Genomic DNA, 13275 nt, shown 5'->3' with positions numbered 1-13275 from the left:
CATCTTCTTATAAAAAAAATTTATTTTATTAATTTATTATATTATATACTTAATATAATATAATTAATAATATAATTTATTATATACTTAATCGTATTAATAGTATTTGTTGATGTCCATTTTAATTCTTACAAGAAAAATAAATGTTTTCATTGGAATTATATATATATATTTATTTATTTATGTACTGTTTTTTTCCTTTAATCTGTAAATTTAAGATTGGGAAATATAAAAAAATTGATTACTGTTTTCATTCATTTATATAAATCAATTTCCACGTGTGTCGTGATTTACATGTGTCGTATAATGCATACTGCAATTGACGAATGCACTCATCTCCAATGCTGTTTTATACGCGAGAATGATTTCGCATTGGCGGCCACGCGAAGATGCGATCTGTCAATCCTCGCCACGTTGAATTGTTTTTAAGCTGTGAATGAGAGATAAAGAGAAAATGTGTGTATGTGTGTGTGTGTATGTGAGAGAGAGAGAAGCTCCTATACGTCGCTCGACGATGTCACCGCTGACAAAACCGGACGTCCGATTTTGTTTCGGACAATTATGATATTATATATATATACATTGACGAACTCTTGTAATTACACACATGATATAGAGAACGATTCTAACTATTATCTTGTAAGAATTACTTATTTAGGACCTCTGTACAAACTATAACAGGTCCGCGTTAAAGAAAAAGAAATACTACTGTGTATAAGAGAACAGAATATTTATAAGAAACTAAAAAAAAAAAAAAGATATCTTTCACTACTTTCAGCACTACTTTCAACATAATCATTGTAATAGCCACTCTCTTTAAAGATCGTAAAAAAAAAAGAAAGAAAGAAAAAACCAAAGAACAGATTTCGTTATCACATCTCGAGCTTCGTGCGAATTTTTCCGCCTTCTCCCCCCCCCCCAAACTCTCCCTCCGCCCATTATATAACAAAAACTGACTTCATGGAGGATACTTATACAACTGTAAGGATATCCTACCGTAATACAGAAGAAAAAAGAAATTCTATTGAAATAATCGCGTAAGAAGTTATTTTTCTCAATGTTAACTGCTCTTGTGGACGACAAAGTGTTACTTTCTGTGTACTTGCCGAGCAAAATCATTTTCATCGCACGCGCGTCATGTATCGACTTTGATAATCGCGCATTCAATTATCTGTCTGTCGAGATATGTATAATTTAAAAGTGAGCGAACGACGGATAATGACCGATCGATGATATGCTCGCGACGCATATATAAATTACCGATGCGTCGTTGATGCGCGTTAGCATGCGTGACGTTTTCATATATAAAAGAAAATAATTTAAAAAAAAAAAAAAAAAGAAAAGAAAAGACAAAGAAAGATGCCATACAAAGTCGGCAAATGAGCGCTGCTATATAAAACTTCGGAGTCCAAAATTCTCGAGGTTTTAAGGGATTTTTATGTACTTACCCCGAATTAGACGACGGGACAATGATTGAATTAAAAATAATAGTACATAGTTGAAACCTATATACATGACTCTATGGTGTATCGTTATTTCATTCATTCTTTGCTCTACCATCATACATATACACGTGTGCGCGCGCGCTTCTCACTTTGATTTTTTTTTTTTTTTTTTTTTTTTTTTTTCGAAGATTGTAGCCATTCCTAGACTGAAAATTTGCGATAAAAACAAGAGAAAATATTAATATGACGATAATTGGATAAAAAGAATACACATACATACAAAAGTGTAGAGTTTGAAAAATGTTGCGCTGCGCGCGCGCAACGTTTGACCTAATTAAATAATAAAAAATATATTGCACAACGTGATAAATTCAATCAGGAATTTAAAAAAATATATTTTATATCTTTTTTTAGGATTTACGATAAATATATCGCACGCAGGTATTATTAAGAAAGCCACATAGGGACTTTGTTCGGCCGACCATATCTTTTCCTCTCACAAAATTCTTTCTTAAGAAGTTTAACTTGAGACTTGTCTTATCTGGGAAATTGAAAATTTGGATTGAAAAACAAATTCCGCATTGCAATCGAACCCTTATATCGTTTATTCTTTTTTCGTTCCTATCGTTTAGCATGTAAAATGAGAAAATTCATTTTCTGGCTCTACGCATCTCATAATTACGCAAAGCTGAAAAGTCAGTGCGAGAAAAGTGGTATAAGGTCTCTACTTAAATCTTGTAAAAAAATTACCTGATGCGTAATTTTTATCGATCAAAACCTAAGCGCGATTTCTCTCGCACTTTGAAGACGTAACATATATAATAAATATTTGGACATTAATATAAACATAACAATGTGTAGTATCTCAAATACTTTTATATCATTTGTTAAAAGAGAATAATTCTAACAAATCAGAATATAATTATCTCATAAATAATAAAGCAAAAATGTCATTCTAAAAAAAAAACACATTTATAAAATTCTACGTTACATAATTTATATAATGTGGAGTATAAAAAGGTAAGGATTTTTTTTTCTTTTTCATCGGAAGTTAATTTTTAAAACTTTCTTCTTACTTAGAACTTCTAGCTTTCGATCTGCAACGCGGGTTGATAGGTGTGAGTTTCCCCGGTGTCGGCGGAGTCGACCACGAATTTTTGCAATAATGCGTAAAGTCCACCGCCGAGCAGTAGCATGCCGAATCCTGTCAAAACAACTATGGCCCAAGCAGGTATAGCCGTACCTCCTAAAAAAAAAAAAGATTTAACAAATGCTTAGAACCTGGTTCTATCATCACTTCACACACTTTGTATCGTTACTATTATCGACTTACTATAATAACGCCTCGTTATTGTTTTTCGTCCTCTCAAGATTTTTCGCCTCGCTTCCACTTCTTCCAAGAATATGCCCATCAGAACTGTTTAATGGTGTTCAGGGAGCAAAAGAAAATTTGCAATTCATTTCTTTTTTATGAGATCTATTGTAACTTACATGCTATGTCACACGCGTGCAACGTAGACTTTATTAATAAATGTAAAATAATAATTGAATAATATCGCGTTTAAAAATGATTATTGATTAACTATATAATCGTAATTGCTCTTTTAATAAAACATCAGCGATTATTTTTCATCAATCAATGACAATTTCCACGATGCAATGAGACGTAAAAAGCGAGGCATCTTTTATTACCGATTAGAAATAATTATCCCTGCGTTTCTTTTATATTAAAATTAAGATTGTTTCTTTTTTACTTACGTAATGCGATAGTTAAATAGCACACAAATTTTTTCGAATACATTTTTCTCAAAAAATATCGATATACAATGGAAAAAGAAAGATGGAACAGCAAGAGTCACTCTCACAGTTAACTATACTGTAGTCTACTGTCTACGTAATGCGTACTGAATCACACCTTCGATAAGAGATACGGATAACTGAGCTTATCTATTTCGAGATAGCGAGATACATTTTTGTTCGTTACACATATATCACGATTTCTATGCTCGACGTTACACGAATGTAGAACGATGTTCAATTAGAGATTACGAATCTTCAATTATCATTGTAGCCTCGTTAATACATTGAAATAAAAATAATTTAATTGCAAATAATTTTTTTATGATGCTTATGCATTGCATAATTATTTATTATTATATTATTATATATGTATCAGAATAAATGTCACCGAAGTAGCAGTTCATGTAACCAATAAAAAAATTTCGGTCTGCAAAGTAAATTATTATGGCCGGTAAAACAGGACGGTCCGGCATCACCTTAAGGATGTTTATAAAGGTATAATGTTGATAAAAGATACGGGACATTTTCATGTCCGTTGATCCTATAATGACTTTTTATTGAGAATTAAGAAAACTGAATTACATGTGTAGCAAACTACTACGAAACTGCAATTTCGATTTGATCGATGCCAACGTAGTACAATGGATAGAAAAGGCAAATGAATGATCTCAACGAATGCCTCCAAATAGAACTTTACAGGTGTAAAAGGATGATTTGTGACGCCGAAAGAAATAAATCTTAAATAATAAAATATAACAATCTTAAATATATAATTTTCTATACAAAGGAGCTTAAGAGATAATGAATGAAAGAACGAAGACAGGAAGAACAGTCTCGAACAAAATAAAAATAAAAATTATATAAATAAAAAGTTAAATATAAAATTAATCTGTCGTACATAACTTGATGTTAGACTAGAACATGTGCTTTTTTTCTTCCTTTTCTTTCTTTTACGCTCACGTTTTACACTCATAATTATTTGCTAATCGCACATTCAGCAGCGGCTTCTTTGCGCGTTTCTTTTCTCTATTTTTCTTCCTTTTCTTTTCCTTCCGAACAAGTGCAATGCGTGAAACAAATTTTCAAATACGCGAATCACGAATACAATTGTTGTAATCAATGTAAATACAGCTGGCACATATACAAGGCATCCCAAACGTTTCGGCGGTTTTACAGAGCGCCTTTTATTCTCCGCCTCTATTAGCATGTCCATTTACACTTCCTAACAAGGATCGCATACTCTTTTCTCAAAAGCATCTCCATCTCTTTTCTCGCAATTTTCTTTCGTTAGCACCGTAAATCTCTTTAAGAGTCTCCTTATCCTTCACTAAACGACAGAAAGAAATCGATCGACGTACAGAAAATACGAGCGCTTTGTAAGCTAATCGATTAAATGATGATGATTTGGATATACATTTTTTTTCCACGTCTGAAGAATCATGAAAGAAAGGTAACAAAGAGGAAAACAACTATTGATAAATATTTAAATATCACTCCACAGTATCTTACTCCATAACTTTTAATTATTAAATTGATCTGAAAACCTTTATTGTGACATTCTATTTTTTATCCCGTTATCTCCTTATATGTGCATCGGTAGTTTTACACAAAAAACAACTCCCTAATTTTAGAAAGATACGTTACGCGAGAATCGTTAGAAAAAATTAATGAATAATACTGTATACACACACTGTGTTTATCTCGTTCACTTTAATTATTAATCAACTTAATGATAAGGATAGTAATAATCATTAGAACAGTACTCTAGTAAACAATTCAAATCAGTCCTCTTTCACAATATATATCCGGAAAAATTATAGGAATGAAAAAAAAGATCTATCTTCGACGAAAATCTCGACAAAAGATTGAGAGTAAGGATAATGCATTTCTTTCTAAATTTCTATGCTTTACAAGCTATGTGCTAAGAAAATCCATATACACTGGACATATCGTAAAGATTTCATCTAGATATGGATCTGGTTTTTTTTCTAAGCTATTTTCCTCTACACGTCTGCGATTAAAGTCACTCTTTATAGTTTCGCTTGAGAATATTCGTAGCACAATGTTGAGCCGTTATAAGAAAGATCTTTCGAACAGTTCGATATAGAGAGTCCCAATTACTATGCATTTTTCAAGCACACAAATCTCGAGCCTCAATCTGATCGTCTGGCAGCGCTTAAGCTTCATTTTCGATCAGCTGCCGGGATAAAATTTCTGTCGAAACAATTCGTGTGGAAGTCCACTGAGATTCTTCATAAGAGCAAGCGATTGATTACGAGTACCTTTCTTATAAAGGTCCAACATTCCACTTGGATGGCATAGTAATTCCAAGATATATATGTTTCGACGGGAATAATCGATTTACGATTTCGACAATAATCACACATTACTGAAAGTGCAATCATGAAAATGTGCTACGCAGAATTAATCACGCTATTATTATCCTTTTAAAATCCTATTGCAACGTTTTTCCTCGTTAGTTCGGCGTATTGCTACTGGTCTTTATCTCTCGCCATATTTCTTCTCCATATTTGTTTTACAGAATGGTAAATTCTGATCTTTCCTTCTGCACTATATTTTATATATATATATATTTTTTTTTTATTCTCTTATCAGAGGTTTCAGCTAACTTCTTATACTTGTTACAGGCAACGTAATATCTTTATATTTAAAAGTATATGGAACTAAATGCAAGAGGAGCTTTATATAGGTCTTGTTTTTCTTCTTTTTACTTCGATGTCGAATTAACGCGATTATTTTACAATTCGTCTTGATAATATACGAAGTTTTTGTGTATATGTATCTCTGTGTATTGTGTGTGTGTGTGTATGTGTGTAAGCTGCAAATTTGCCTTCTTTTGTTCGTGCATGTTATTATAATCGCGCTTTTACGCTCTCTCTTTTTTTCTCTTTCTATTGGTAGTTACTCTTAGAACAAATATCTTTAGCAACAACTGCCGCAGTATTTCTATTAAAAATTATCGTGTCGTTATTAAATATTATCGATAGGTATATCGCATGTATATGTTGCGTGTCAGCGTACGTTTGTAATTTGAAATTCCATATTAAAATATATATATTACCGAACAGTCATATAATAATTTAAACGGGCTAAGCGTTTCGATTTATGCTTACTTTTACCTTGTGGCTAGCTGGTGTTTTGGCTCAAGAGATTCTTTTTCGTTTCGCTCGGCGCCGCCCCAAAGATATTCGTTACGGAAGATGACATCACTTCCTTAATGGATTGATTGCCGCTTGATGTCAGGTTTTTGTTATTTTCCTGCGTATTGCTCATGCCGCTACTGCTCTGATTACATTCTGCTACTTTACTGTTAATCGATGTAGACATTTCTTGGCACTGATTTGTAGTATTGTTCCTTAACTCCATAATGTTTTCATTGTTCTGACATTCTCTCGGCTTTTGTATTATATTCTCTTTAAGGAGCACCTCTTTAAACGTTGCTAAAGTCTTGCAGAGGGTTATGCAAAAACCGCGCGATGCTGGAATGAGCGGGAATTCGGGCAATACCTTCTCCTCTGTAAAAAAAAAAGAGAGCAAGAATTTATTGTATCTAGTATAAAAAGTATTATATAAGAAAGATATTCATTATATACCAATATCGGCGATCTCTTTAAACGTAGTGGGAGTGACAGGAGATAACGGATGCTGATTGTTATGTTGCTCGGATATCTCCATCCACAGTTCCACTCTCTGCAGCAGTTTCTCGGCATGTTTCTTGAAATGTGCAATGATAATATCTTTGAATACAGGTGGTGGGTGCAGCAGCAACTTGGTTTGCGCCTGCACCAGTTTTAGCACCACCATTTCGTTATACATTCTCGAATTTTCGCGCCCCTGCTGCGAGCCCTTCTGTTTCTCGAAGCCAGCCTCGTTAAAGTACGGCTCACTCACGAGAATCAGACCCTGTATCGAGACAATCACTTGCAACAGAGTTGACGAGCTCGTCCATACCTCCGTACCACGACCGGACCAAGTTCCCAGCAAGCTCACGCACACTTTCCCATCTTCATAGAGATTGGGATTCAACCGATCACTGCAGTAGGAAATGTAATGACAGAGAGGCGGCGCGGCCGGATAATCGGCCGATAATTGGAAGTCAAAGAGGAAGAGACCATCCTCGTAGGGCGTTTTCTCGGGACCACGGAACATTACAGAATACAGATCTATACGGTCCTCAAATCCCTTTACCCACACACCCGGCGGAAGCGAGCTCTTCAGCAACTTCAATTCTTTGGAGACAGTTCTGAAGAAGTTGCTCGGGTCGGTGGGCTGAAACATGGTCAGCTTGAATTTATGACTATCAGGCGCGGTTTCTTCTATAGAGAAGCCTTCGCCTTCGGTATAAACAGGCGGTGGAATTTCGACGGAGCACTCGGATGGATCCGTCATCGCCTCCATGCGTTCCTCCTCTTCCTCGCCTTTTTGTTTTTTCCGCGGGGAAGTTTTTTCTGCGTCCGATAACGACATCCTGCCCAAACCAAACCTCCTAGACACTTCGGCGTGCGCTAACACAAGCTGCGCTTTTATCAGATTACATAGCTTGACACACACGTGCGACGTTCCGACGTTCTGAGAAGTCACAAGACTCGTCGGCACTTTTTTCATCCTATTCAGTTCTGTCTTGTCGGACAAATTTGCGCCACTCAACATGGACGAGCATTCTGGCGCATTATTAACGTCTTCGCTCATGAGAAATTCTCCACTGGACTCACTCGAACCCGATTCCTTTTTCGAGTTCTCCGCCGAATACAATCCAGAATCTTCGGGATTGGGATTGGGACGTATGAATAATTGATTAATCGGCTTCTCGTCGTCCTGCTTTTTGGTATTGTTCTCGGTATTAATAGTATTGTCAATTTCCGATCTATTAATAATTGTAGCGACTTGTTCCTCCGGTACACTAATTGCACATTGATCATCGCTGCTTCTCGAATTCTTTGAATTATCTTTATCCAAAGATTCTTCCGGATATTCGGATTTGGGTGTGAAAAGTCTCGTCACTTGATCCGCCATGCGTTGCGCGACATTCGCTCTACCGCGTTCTCTCACCCGCTCGAGGAGCCCTTGGAAGTGGCATTCGTGAAAAAACGAGGTGCCCATCAATTTGTCCATATAACGGCAATCTTTGTAGACTTCTAGAAGCTTTCTCATCACTTCTGTTGTCTGCAACGACGGATTCTGTGTAAAGATCTCTTCCAATCTTGACATAGCAATCCTGGCCTTCTCGATGTGCGCTGCTAACTTCGGTTTTATGTTCTCTAATTCTGTCTGTTCGGTGCCATCATTGTCGGCGATAAAGCAATCCTCCAATTCTGTCTCCCATGATGAATCGGATGAAACATCATCCCACAGTTCCCCTTCGTCACTGTCGTATTCCCCGACCTTGTACAGGTCTTGCGGCCAGCACATACTAATATGACCATCGACCCACCATACTTTCACTCGTCCCTCTGGATAATTGTCCAACACTTGACCAGCGGTGCATCCAGCATCCTCACCTTCGAAATTCGCTATTCGAATTACTAAGGTTCCCGGTCTGTACTGGAAATCTGGATGATCCTTCAAATCGTAAACGCTCACTTCGCGTTCCTCCAGGAAAATCGGCCTGGGTAAGAAGATAATCGAACAAATTAAAAGTTTTACCATTCCCTTTGATTTATTCGTAAGTAATTTAAATTATGTAGTATGCAAAGTCCTCTAGAAATTCAAAGACAATGGAAAGTTTTGAGATAACATAAGAGAAAAGATGTCGGAAAAAAAATTTTTTTTTTATGTAACACTTACTCTGGATTTTGACTAGAAGTATATGTTCGGAACCACTTTATCTTGGCAGTACGGCCTTGATGATCGACACTTTGTACAACACCATACATTCTAGATTCCTCCTTTTGATCTACAACAAAGTCACCTGGAAAAAATTCCTTATCATCCAAGTGATGGATTGGATATAATTGTGTTGATGGTATGCCTAAAAAAGAATATATGGCACATTAACATCATATATGCCTGCTACAATATTTATGTATATATGTATATAATTGAAACTATGTATTTTCCTTAATAACATATCTATCGGTAATATAAGCAAATTATATTAATTATGAGATAATTCACATTATTATATATTTCGAATATATATAAATATAGCTTATGATCCAACTAATATATAAATCAATCATAATATTCAATATTTAATACCAAATTCTACTGAACCATCTTGCCACACCACATTAGCTTTTGTATTAGTGGACAACGTTTCTACAACTATCTTTGTTCCGGGAATTAATGGAACAGGAGGTACTTTCTTTTTCGCTTTTCGCAACTTCTTTTTCTTCAGCACTTTTGTCATCAATGCAGGACCTTTTTTTTTCTTTCCCATTGACGACATGCTGGAGCAGCCGCTAGAGACCTATGGGGCGCATCAATCATTTCTATCTTAGATCTCTCATTCTTAGAAATAAAGAAAAATAAAAAGAAAAAACAATTGATTACCGAAGCTGAGTCACTTTGCGAACCAGTGGTATCTTCGGTATCCCATTCATCCGAACTTTCAGCATGGTGATTTTGAGGCGGCAGCATCAAAGTATTATTACTTGTGACATCCTGCGAATTAACACCATTACTTTGACTGCTCTCTTCTGTCGATCGTTGGTTGGATATTTTATCCTTTTTCTGCTCCTTCTTCTTATCTTCCAGCAGCTTCGTCACTGTAATATTCGGACGCGTCTTCTTCGGACTCTGCTTAGGAACTTGGTAAATATCCCTCTGCTGTTTTCGCCACTGTTCACGAGTAATAACATTTTCGTTTCCCTTAATGATGTAAAAATTCCGATCGCCGACCTGTACCGTCGAAGGCTCGAATACATTTAGTAGTTTCAGCTTTTTCAGATCTTCACCCTCGACCACAAATTTTGGTTGTGCCTGATCTGACCAGGCACCGTCCTTTGAATACGCTCGACACTGCCAATGCACACCGACCCAATCGGTCTCTACTTTCTCCACAATCACTTTTGTTATCTTCTGCGGTTTCAATTTTCTCTTTGATTTCATCTCTTTTGTGCACTGAATCCATTGCGCATCCTCCAAACAGTGAACAGGACCCCATAAGCTCTGACCAGGGTAGAATTCAGTAGAGTGTGGAAAATCATTGTCCTAAAAGATATTTGCTATTTATATCTGTGGATCATATATAAATGATAAATCATATTGATCTTACATTATCTCGAGTCTCTTCCAATTGTCCCAACACACAGGAATCCATCTCGTTTATGACACAGTGTGATCCGTCTGGTGTTACCAACCATAATTTAAAATGTGTCATTCTAATGCCACCAACCCAAGAGTCCATGCAGACTGCCATATCTGTTGCAAATTCCTACAAATGACAACTGTTTGTTTCAGTGTTCAACTAATATGCTGGCTGCATCTCCACCATAGAAAGTCTATATCTGTATACCTGTAATGGGATTAGATCTTCGCTCTTGATATCTGTGAGTATCTGCTTGGTGCCAATGACTTGCACACACGCGGTCAGTTCTATGTCTCTGCAGTAGCCTCTCTGCGTATCCTTTCCCTTGATCATCCTACGTACTACATCTCCAGGCATGAGGGTCCTATCAGCCAGATGAACCTGGAAATGAAGCGTCGTAAGAATCTCGACGCACAATACCATGCAAAACATCGTTAATCTGAGATTTTAATGCAATCTGGTGCCGTTATCGCAGCGAAAGGTATCGCCTTTCATGCTGATAAGCCAAATAGTATGAAAGGTACGAGACGCGGGAATCGATCGGTCCTTCCACGAGGGATCGACAAGCAGGTAATTGATCGCGGTACCTTCTTACAGTTGACCAACTCCTCGACGCCGGACGGATGCCAGATCATGCGTATCTCGCCCTTCTTGCGCTTCGGCAGGCTCTCCTCGCTGTCGGAGCTCTCCTCGGACATGTCCTGATCGTCATTCTCCATGACGATGCCGAAGACGACGTTGCCCCGTTTATCCACGCGATAGACGACATCCTCGTAAAAATACTGATTCTCCGGCGCAACGTTCGCCGCGGCAGCCATCTTTCCTGCCCCTGCCTATACAACCTTACTGCCCCCAGCCTAGCTCTCACTCGGTGACTGGACTACGGTGGACGAGTCCGCCCGCTCTGCTGCTGCTGCTACTGCCCGAGGTGGCCGAGCATACCCGACAGACAGAGTGACAGAGTCGAACGATGCCGAGCACCGCCGGGCCGAGCCGACGACGTTGACAGCAGACTGGCTGGAGTTTCAAATACATCAATACTGCGTCTGCGCGGCAAAAATTCTTAGGCCGGTTTTCATAGTCCGTTCTTATATTTAAGATCATCTCAAGTATAGCATGTTAAGGCCGGTATTCATAGTCAGTTCTTATATTTAAGACCGTCTTAAGCACAATCTTAAGATGTCCTAAACCGATCACAGAGCCGTATTAGCATCTTAAAACATTACTTAAGTGTCCCATTTCGTTACTCCTCGTCTAAACATCACTAAAAACAGTATACTCTCCTACTCCTACAGCCTTGTTACTGCCATTGTAGACGGCCCTTTAGACGGTCTTGAAATAAGAACTGACTATGAATACCGGCCTAAGACTATCCAAGATCAAACTTAAGACGATCTAAATATAAGAACGGACTATGAATACCAGCCTTAAGGCGACATTTTTATTTATCCTACAAATCCTATTGGACGCGGCGATTGGCTACTGAATATAAAATTTCTGAGTTTTCGGACAGTTTTTCGCAGTAAAAAAAATAGACCAATAATCAATTTCCTTATGGATAGGAGATTGGAACGAGGGTACTTGATCGTGATTGGTCAATTTCTTAAGGCTTAGAGCTTAAATTACTATTGTAGACCGACACTTAAGGCTTAGAGCTTAAATCACTATTGTAGACCGACACTAAGGCTTCTGCACACATGACGCGTCAACACGTGGCAAGATGTGACGCCGTAGCCAATCAATTTTTTGCTCTAATGGAAAAGTTGTAAGTTGATTGGCTACCGCGTCGCCTCTTGCCACACGTCCTGTTTGCAGGAGCCCTTAGTTTAAAAACGTACAAACATCTAACTGCGAACTATTTAAAAATAAAGTTGTTATGCCAATGGCTGTGTCAAAAAAAAATATATATTTTTTTTTTTGCTATAGAAATTGTTGACCTTTGAAGGTCTTTAGATAAGATGATAGATAAAAAAAAATTATATAATGTTAGTACATGCGATTGATTGCGATTTAAATATTCTCTATATTCTGTCACGACATGCACGAATCTACTTGGATATCATTTTACACTTTATGCACGCGAACTTTATATATGGTAATGTAATGTTGCTCTCTTTCAAAGTTTTTCAATCGATTAAGCTTTTTCATCTTTTATTAATGAATCTTTCTTATCATACAGCAATTGAGGTTACGACTGGTCTTGTCAAAAAAACGTGAAGTACTGGATTGACATACGTTTTTTCAGGATACATATATCCGGATACAAAAATCATTGTAATTACTCGTCGATTTGGATAATATTTTGGTAAAACAGATTCGAGAAGTGACGCATTAAAGCATATAATTATGGCATCGGCGATCGAGGTTTTGGCGAAGCAAGCGATGAAAACGTTTGGTGATCGGTTCTGTCAGAAAAGCTTGGATAAATTATGGAGTCTGATGAACAAAATAACCGCCGAGGATGTGAAACTCGACAAAAATATTCTCGATTATGTCAGCAGACAACCAGCGCCTATGTGTGTGATGGATATATTCGAAAATAAGGACATAACAATCGCTATTTTCGTGTTGAAACATGGAGTCACGATGCCTATGCACGATCATCCCGGAATGTATGGTTTGTTGAAGGTAAAATATATTTCAAGTGTTATAAGACACCTTATCACTTGCTGTATGCAAACATTGTTATATATATATATATATATATATATATATCTTGTTATATACGATCACAAAAATTATTAGAAGATATTTGAAACA

The 13275-nt window shown here is 37.1% G+C and overlaps 3 protein-coding genes across 5 annotated transcripts in view; 1 reads left to right on the top strand and 2 right to left on the bottom strand.

Moving 5' to 3' along the window:
* Positions 1 to 2026: 2026 nt before the first annotated feature.
* Positions 2027 to 3532, bottom strand: LOC115237058. Its single transcript, XM_029809848.1, has 3 exons — positions 3204 to 3532; positions 2779 to 2862; positions 2027 to 2691 (listed from the first exon to the last, which is right to left on the bottom strand). Exons 1-3 carry the CDS (start codon positions 3244 to 3246, stop codon positions 2531 to 2533), a joined length of 288 nt encoding a protein of 95 aa, XP_029665708.1. The 5' UTR covers positions 3247 to 3532; the 3' UTR covers positions 2027 to 2530.
* Positions 3533 to 3776: 244 nt separating this feature from the next.
* Positions 3777 to 11333, bottom strand: LOC115237061 ((E3-independent) E2 ubiquitin-conjugating enzyme-like). 2 transcript variants are annotated; one of them, XM_029809859.1, is made up of 9 exons: positions 11103 to 11333; positions 10723 to 10896; positions 10483 to 10641; positions 9759 to 10418; positions 9465 to 9675; positions 9051 to 9234; positions 6860 to 8871; positions 6380 to 6781; positions 3777 to 6212 (listed from the first exon to the last, which is right to left on the bottom strand). In XM_029809859.1, the coding sequence occupies exons 1-8, from the start codon at positions 11331 to 11333 to the stop codon at positions 6393 to 6395; spliced, it is 4020 nt and encodes a 1339-aa protein (XP_029665719.1). In that variant the 3' UTR covers positions 3777 to 6212; positions 6380 to 6392. The 2 variants fall into 2 exon arrangements, with proteins under 2 accessions (XP_029665719.1, XP_029665720.1); XM_029809860.1 differs by having other exon boundaries at positions 6386 to 6781.
* Positions 11334 to 12308: 975 nt separating this feature from the next.
* Positions 12309 to 13275, top strand: part of LOC115237060 (2-aminoethanethiol dioxygenase) — a 4284-nt gene continuing 3317 nt past the window's right edge. The window contains exons 1-2 of one of the 2 annotated variants that reach the window (XM_029809858.1): positions 12309 to 12610; positions 12761 to 13143. In XM_029809858.1, coding sequence (XP_029665718.1) covers positions 12862 to 13143 — 282 coding nt within the window. In that variant the 5' untranslated portion in view covers positions 12309 to 12610; positions 12761 to 12861. Of the gene's footprint in view, positions 12611 to 12694; positions 13144 to 13275 lie in introns of both variants that reach the window. The other variant, XM_029809857.1, reaches the window with a different exon arrangement.

This window comes from Formica exsecta, unplaced genomic scaffold (genome assembly GCF_003651465.1).
Source record: "Formica exsecta isolate Colony F162 unplaced genomic scaffold, ASM365146v1 scaffold27, whole genome shotgun sequence".
Taxonomy (NCBI): domain Eukaryota; kingdom Metazoa; phylum Arthropoda; class Insecta; order Hymenoptera; family Formicidae; genus Formica; species Formica exsecta.
This window is presented reverse-complemented; position numbering and strand designations above follow the sequence as displayed.